Below are 8,038 nucleotides of genomic sequence, written 5' to 3'. Positions count from 1 at the left end.
GGGCCAGGGGAAGAGATTTTCCCTACCCCCCCATCTGCTCAATACTGGCGAGGCCACGTTTGGAGTGCTGTGTCCACAACTGGGCTCCCCAGTACAAGAGAGATGTGAACATACTAGGGCGAGGGCAGCAAAGGGTCACAAAAACGATTAAAGGGGAGGGTAGTCTGACACATTACATGTTGAGAGCTGGGATTGTTCAGCCTGAAGGGGAGAAGGGTCAGGGGGATCTCTGTATGTATGTATAAATACCTGATGGGAAGGTGTAGAGAAGATGGAGCCAGACTCTTCTCAGTGGTATCCAGTGAAAGCACAAGAGGCAAGGGGCACAAGTTGAAAGACCGGATTTTCCATTTAAACAAAAAAACCTTTTTTTTTTTTTAATTTTAAACCAAGGGTGGTCAAACACTGGAATAGGTTGCAGAGAGGTTACAGAGTCTCCATCCTTGGAGATACTCAAAACACAACCAGACATAGCCCCAAGTGCCCTACTCTAGCTGGCCTTGCTTTGAGCAGGGGAGTTACACTAGACCAGCTCTAGATGTTCCTTCCAACTGGATTTTGCAATTCTGGGAAGACTCAGATGTGAAACAGAGCACTAGTAGCTCGTAGTACCAACTTGGTAAGAGCTGATGAAGCAGCACAATGCAGCTTTGCAGCAGAGACTGCTCACCTAAGATCACCTTTAAGCAAAGCATTTAGTCTGGCCCTTCAAGGCAGGCCATAAAGCACTTCTTGCTTCCAGTAAAAACTATTTACACTTAGTACCTATAGAAGACCTGAACAAGTGGGACTGGGAGAGGTACAGACTCGCCAATAGCCAGGTCCAGTTTCTCCACACCACTAAAGGTAGGCTAAGAGCAGAGTTGGTCCACAGAACACTTAAAAACATAACCCCCAGTGTTTGCTTAAATGCACTTTGCACTTTCCAGCATGACATGCAGATGAGCATTTGCTTGCAACACCACTGCTCTGCAGCCCTTTGAATGTTAAGAGCTGCTTGCTCCACTGGTAGAGGCTTACCTGTGCCTAACCATGCTGCGCAGGAACCGACTCACTGCTGAATTGTACACACGAGGCATCCATTGCCCCAGTGGATGGCTGCGTATTTTCAGGGTAATCACCTGGATGTTGAGGAGGTCTGCCAGTTGTACAAAGGACTTCTTGTCTGCAGTATGGGAAAGCACTACACATCAGTCTGCCAGCATTAAAACAAACAGACAAAAAAAGACAGCATCTGGCAAATGCAAACCTATTGCACACGAGTTGCAGCAATCTGGATTCAAAATCTGCTGGATTCAATATCTGTTCATGGCAGCAGGCAACGCACACACCCAAAGTGGTATCCACCACAGAACAGGCTGAACTCAGTACTCAAGCAGCCCCTCTGCCCCATTCCAGGGGGGCTGGCTCAAGCCACAGGCCAACAACCAACACAAACCTTTAATGATCAGGATGGGCATGATCTAGCATGAGGAGACTGACCCATGTCTCCTGATATTGTGTCTCCAGCAGGAGCAGAGCGAGAGGCTCCAGAGGACTGTGTGGGAAGCCACATTGCTTGGAGGAATCTGATAACAAGGGAGGCTTTCCTTGTCCTGTGCTGAGAACAAGAGGTCCCATTCTCCATGGTGAGCTTGGCCTGATGTCAAATGGCCAGGAAGAGCTGCCCACAGCATACATGACACAGGCTACAGCACAGGCAGAAAGAACAACCTTTCAGGACTTCAGCAATCTGGAGGGAAGCAGGAAGAGGGGCCTGGAGTCCCTCTGGCTCCGTTACAGACCACAAGTCCCAGTGCCAAAACCCTTGAAGCATCAGGCTCCTCCCCAGTCCCTTGAGCATAGCAGTGCCCCACTGCTCACCTATGAAACCCTTCTGCTCATCATCCGAGATGCGTAGCAGCAGCTCTCGGTGGGAGTTGCTGGTATCAGGAGCCACCAGCTTGACGAGCTGCTTCCACTGGGCTTCTCTAACCACAAACTGTGCTCCTTCCTCTTCCTTCAGGAGGTTGAAGGCCTCTATCATCTTGCGGTGCTTCATGTAAGCAAGCTTACGGATCTCATTCTGGAGAGAGTATTGCGATTCAAGCAGCTTCAGTCACCCTTCCCCCTCTTTTTTTTTTTAAATCTTATTTTCATGGCACAGAGATGCAAGAAGAGACTCAAAGGAACACACTTGAGGTGACGTTACACACAAAGTACAGCACTGTCAGTGGGGCTGATGAGAAATGCTATTTAACAGGCAAGCATGGGCTCTCTGCACAGCACTCTGGAAGTGCTTGCTGTTGGGAGATGCATTGAAAAACCGGAAGGAAAAACAAAGGACAGTGTCTAACAGGAAAAAGATGACAAAGGTCACAGGATCTGCATGTCCACAGGTCACAGAAGCAAAGAGGATGTGCCCACACATGCTTCCCATCCGTAAGTGAATACTGCTGAGATCAGGGGTGGAGATCCTTTTCTGCACATGATTACAAGCAGACTAAAGAACCTTATGCCCTTGGGACACCAGCCTCTGGGAAAACCTAGCAGACTGCTTACTGAGAAAGAACAAATCCCCTCATGGGAGCACCCAGGAATTTCCAGCTCTCACCCTTCGATCACAAATACCAAACTGTACCTACTCAGTTTGGGCAGAAGCAGCAAGAGTTCCAGTTTACTCAGCCCTCCCTTTACATTTCCTTTGCTTTAAGAGCACATGCAGTGGCAGAAAAAGTGTGCTTTGCACTTACAGCCAACTGAAAACAGTCTCCTGCATAGCAACAGTGTTTTTGAGCTAGGACTAAGTCTCCAACAACAACAATGCAGACATGTGCTTCTGATCTGTTGCAGCTTCTTGGGTCCAGAGCACCATGGACTATTTAATTGTTAAATGCTAAAAGCAGAACTCGCAACAATCCCTATGATATGAAATGTGGACCTGTGCTTGTTACTTGCAGAGCATCAGCAAAAGCAAGAAGCTGTTCTCCCTTCTCCACACTTTATACTACTAAGGTATACTAAATACTAAGGTATATAGTATATATAATACTAAGGCATTTCCTTACAAGGTTGTATAGAACAGCAGGCAGCCACTAGTCACAAATCCCCCCTCCAAACATTACCTTCAGGTGTTTTTTGTAGTTGTTGTACACAACAGCCAGGAAGAGAGACATGAAGATGTAAGTGTTGACAATGACAAAAGCAATGAAGAACAGGGCATACCATGAGCTGAAGTCAAATGCCGGCATCCTAGAGGAGGGGAGAGAGATTGCTACTTGCTAGGCTGACAACAGGGAAATAAAAGAACCCACAAGAAAACAGTCTTCCAGATGGATTCTTAAGTACTGTTTTGGATAGCCAGATCAAACTTGCCAGATAATACCCAAGCTAAAAACTGTGCTTTAGTTCAGTTAGAGAAGTTTTCTTCCACTAGGTTTTCATCCTAAGTTTACCAGGCTCTGACTGAAGGGATGCAGAAGAAAAAGCAGAGATTAAGCTTCTGTCAGTGCGGCTAAGTTTAAGTGCAGAGTCTTGAGGTGACGTCTCAGCCTTAAGCTGGTTATTGGCTTCACAGGCCCTCACTGCACTCAGACCTCCTCTTCCACTTACTCTAGAAGGACTAGAGACATTTCTCAGTCTAAATGCCCAGGGTCCCTGTAACGTCCCAGTACTGTTCAGTACATCTCCAGCACACAAATGAGCTCCCATTCCTCCCTGCCCCACCTCTTTGATGGCACCCTCACAGTACAAACAGAAATGGGAACCTGGTTAGAACAAACGAGGATGGAAAGCCCAGCCCTCGCATAAGTTTAACATAGCTGTGCAAATTAAAAGAAGCTTTCATAGAAAGCCCTGCAAGTATTACAAACGAAAAAGACATCTGATCACTAGAGCACAACCTTCCTTTTCAGGAAAGGGTTTTAAACAAAGACTCTGTGTGTCTGCCCCCCTGGCTTAAGCCTTCATCAGCTACTGGGTCATTTGGAAAGCAGTATTTTTAATGTATCTTTTCTAAAAGTCAGATTCTGGTTCAGAGACATTTATAAAACAGATGTCTGAGAGTTCATGAAACCCCTGCAGGCTGGAAAAGTAAAAGCCCTGCTTCTGCTCTGAAATACGGAGTTGTGCAAAAGACAGCATTGTTCCAACCAGAGATCCTGCCACTAGGAGCAGGACACCAGCATTCACAACAGAAAGACTGCAAGCTCAGCATACATACATGACATCCGGGCTGTTTGCTGTTGTCACCAGCACATAGAGGTCAAACACAATTTCTAGGTAGTTTTTGAAATACGGCAAGCCTTCAGCTGTCTGGAGATTCCTAGGAGGAAAAGGACAATCTGAAGTTAAGCAGAGATCACATGTCCCCCCACAGGAACTGCATGCATCAGCAGTGCTTGTATTCACTTGTAATTGTTTGAAGTTGCCAGATTCCCTCCTGCCCAGAAGTATCACACATTCTTCCCACCCAGCTCTGAGCGAAAGAAGTATTCACACCTCTCACCAAACAGCTTCAGGGCCATGAGGGAGAACATGAGAAGGCTAAACATGAAGAGCAAGAAGACGTAGGTGATCTCTGGCAGTGTGTTGCGGATGCTGCGGAAGGCTCTCCGAATCTGCCAGGGGGAAGGAAAACATTTAGAAGCAAGGTGGTACCTGGTTTTCCCCTCACCTGGAAATGATTTGATGATGAGGTTTGATCTTCATCTGGATCAAACACCTACAGAGGGACAGGCAAGCAAAGTGGGACACAGGTACTCTTCTGTCACCCAGCAGGAGAGGTTCTGACCCAGATGTGCCAGCTCTGTTCTGCTAAAACCTGTGCGAGAGTGCCAGGCGTTCCCTCCTCATTCCCCAGAGGGAATGCTGAAAGGAGAGGCCCTATCTACGTACCATCACAAACTCAGCCAGCCAAGGGACAGAGGGCCCTGTGGCACTGCTGAGGCGCTCTTGCTGCAGGGGACCAGTCAGGGACAGAAGCCCATCACTCCAGGCCACAAAACACATGCTCTGAGCCTGAGAGTTCAACTGCTCCCTCCCCCAGAGCTCCACACCACAGGAGTTTACTCATTTGTAAGTCAGGACCAGAACAGTCTTGGGCAGCAGGGCAAAGATCTCCCCGCGACAAGAGGAACCAGAGTCCAAATCACCTATCTGGACTACAAGTTCAGTTTCTGAAAACAGCATGACACTTGTGCTTGTTTGCCTAGGAGACTTCCAGAAATAAGTAACCTGACCCCTGACCTAGGGAGAAACGGTTTTCTTGTCTGTGGTGCTGCTTGTGTTCACACCTCCTGAGGACAGCACCTAACTCTGCTTGCAAACAGAAGCTGCTCCTCCACACAGGCTGGACTAAGCACAGCCCATGGGCTGACCTTACAAGAAACATTCTTCCTTCTCCATGTGGTCTTACACTTCATTAAGTGCAAATCTTCCCTAAATCATCACAGCACTGCATTTGGTGAAAAGCTCTAGTTCCAGCCCCAGGCACACTCAGGGCTCTGGATAGCAATATCACAGCCCATAGGTACAGGGTTTTGGTACTTTGCACAGAGCCCAAGCAGCACCAGTGTGAATGCACCCTTTTCTCCACCTCAAATTCTTGCTTTGGGTCACCTCCGAGAGAAACCTTCACTCACAGGAACCTAAATTCTGCCATTTCTGCACAAAACCCTTTCTACTAAAGCCCCTGGATCTCAGGAAGCAGCAGGCTGTCCAAAAACAGGACCCAGCACTGGGAATACATCCCACCAGACCTCTTCCTTACCTGGCGACTTTCTGCAAAGTTGATCAGGAAGATGGGCCTCACAATTCTGGACCATCGAATGCTCCTCACATTGTATATCCTGAGGACCCCATATATGGCCAAGTCTGTTAGCGACAACTGCAGAAGAAAGAAGGAAAATTCCCAGAAGTGATGTTGGAAATGTGTCTAGATGGCAAAGACAATAGGGTTAGCTGATACAAGACAGAGGCATACATGGCAGGTTTGTGAGAACAGGCTGAGCTGTTGGTTGATTTGGCCATAGCTCTTGTAGAGCCCTGGTGCATCAGGACTGTGTTACCAGGAAAGCAACGGGAGGAAAACGCCACCTCCACATTGGCCACTTCACCCTTGGAGGCTCCCCCAAGCCTAACTCACCAGGATTGCAACCATGATGCAGATGTTCTTGGTATCCTTCCAAAATACGTTGCGGTGGGTGACCTTTGCAAAATGTGTCAGTCTGCCAAAGAACACCAGAAGGCACAACACCTCGACCACAGAAGTGACCTGCAGAGAGAGAAGGGGCCCAAGTCAGGACAACCAAGAGCAACGCTAGCCCTCTTCACACAAGATGAGGATGTCCAGGCTGGGCTACAGGCAAACAAGAGCCAGGCAGAATCAGTATAAAAGTTTTTCCAGTGGGTTTTGCTATCGGCTATTTTACAGGCTCACATGTCTGGCACTGAGCAATAGTTTCAGGCTCCCTTTTGTGAAATTCCCTGCCACAGGCAGGTTAAAGCCAGTAAATTTGTATTTGCTTAGGATTCCAGGAGCAACCTTCTCACAAATACACCAGTACAGAACAAATAAAGGCTACAGAAAAGCCAGACTTAAGGGCAACACTCCACTTCTGCTTTCAGACACAAGGATCAGACTTGAGTCACGTAGAAGGCTGGAATTGTTCTCCGAGATGCAGAAACTCACCATGACTTTGTCCGCAGTCACATCAGCCTTTGCTGGCTGCCATGAAGGCTCCCATAGTCCCTGTCTAGCTTCTATGCCCGTTTTTGTCCCCATTTCAGTAGATCAAAGATATCAACAGAAATATCAGCATCAATCACCCCTTGACACATTTGACAACTAGGTTCAAGCAAGAAACCCTTGCTCGCTCTACCAACTAACGCAGTACTAGTTGCATTGCTGCTTCTACACTGAAGACTTACCAGGAAGGGGAGCGGGTACACAGCAGGTTCTTCAAACAGTGCGAGGGACAGGTTGAGAAAGATGAAGAAGTAGGTGGCTGTTCGCATAACCCAGTGGTTATAGAGATAATAAAGCCTGTAGAAAGAAGGCAGTGGCACCGTAAGAAAAGGCTTTAGTGCACATACCCACAGGCTCACCAAATACATTTAGAAGAACAGCACATGCTGTCCCAAACAGTCATGGAGGAAGCAGGGTAACCGTACCACAATTTTCACCAGCCAGGGATTTGGCAATTTGTTTCCTCGCACGTCATTATAGTCTCACAGCTGATGGATGCTATACTCCCTTTCAGGGAGCAAAGAAGCCCAGGCAGGTGGAACACAGGTGTTCTTCAGTTTAGTTTAAGACTGCAGCATACAGATTTGGTAAAGCTGCTTCCTTTTTGTAATTACCTCATTCCTTAATTCACGTGCAAGCTTCTGCTAAGCTCAGGTCACACCAATCAAGTCTGATGAGTTGTCTAACACCCTTTCTTTGCAGGTTAAAGAACAGAGAGATAAGAAAAGCCACCAGAGAGAAGTATGGAGTTGCACAGTAAACTGGTTTTTTTTTGTTTGTTTGTTTGTTTTTTTAATGTATACATAGCTTAAACAGTATTCTGTCCCCTACGGCAGCAAAACCTCTGGTGAATGCCAGCAATAACTGTGAACACATCCAGCTCTAAGCCTCCCACGGGAGGTTTCACACAATGGCATGCAACAGTGGCTCCTCTGGGGAGACACAGAGCAGATAAGCAGAGCATAGTTTCTCCGCCAATAAAAAAAGCTGCCAAGTTGCCAAACAGTCATCTCATCTGCTCAGTAACTACCTGCTTAAAGGCTACAGGGTGGGTGATTATACAGATGACATATTATAGCCTTAACAGCATCAAGACACGACCACATAAAACCTGCTTGTTTCTTCTATTTCTACCAAGCATACTTGGGCAGGACAAAATGATATGCACACAGTCTGTTTTTACAGAGCAGACAGACATTACAGCTACACAACAGCATACACCTGCCCAAAGCCTTTGTAACAAACATACTTAACCATACTTGTGTCTCTAAGATGCCGAAGAAGCTTCACTGGCTCAGACACAAGAACTAA

General features: G+C 47.1%; 1 protein-coding gene across 4 annotated transcripts in view; it reads right to left on the bottom strand.

Moving 5' to 3' along the window:
- The window catches only part of LOC104128122 (two pore calcium channel protein 2), a 16,294-nt gene that overhangs the window by 5,450 nt on the left and 2,806 nt on the right, over positions 1-8,038 (bottom strand). For all 4 annotated transcript variants that reach the window (XR_004842268.1, XM_035896177.1, XM_035896173.1 and 1 more), the window contains 8 exons: positions 6,910-7,024; positions 6,125-6,253; positions 5,750-5,866; positions 4,480-4,598; positions 4,202-4,303; positions 3,105-3,231; positions 1,864-2,065; positions 1,021-1,165 (listed from right to left, as the gene is read on the bottom strand). Coding sequence is in view for 3 of the 4 variants with exons in the window: in XM_035896177.1 (XP_035752070.1) it covers positions 1,021-1,165; positions 1,864-2,065; positions 3,105-3,231; positions 4,202-4,303; positions 4,480-4,598; positions 5,750-5,866; positions 6,125-6,253; positions 6,910-6,996 (1,028 nt within the window). In the remaining variant the exon portion in view is untranslated. The remainder of the gene's footprint in view (positions 1-1,020; positions 1,166-1,863; positions 2,066-3,104; positions 3,232-4,201; positions 4,304-4,479; positions 4,599-5,749; positions 5,867-6,124; positions 6,254-6,909; positions 7,025-8,038) is intronic.

The sequence above is a fragment of the Egretta garzetta genome, unplaced genomic scaffold, assembly GCF_000687185.1.
Source record: "Egretta garzetta isolate BGI_Z169 unplaced genomic scaffold, ASM68718v1 scaffold200, whole genome shotgun sequence".
Taxonomy (NCBI): domain Eukaryota; kingdom Metazoa; phylum Chordata; class Aves; order Pelecaniformes; family Ardeidae; genus Egretta; species Egretta garzetta.
The sequence above is the reverse complement of the archived record's forward strand: the minus strand, read 5'-3'. Positions and strand labels throughout refer to the sequence as shown.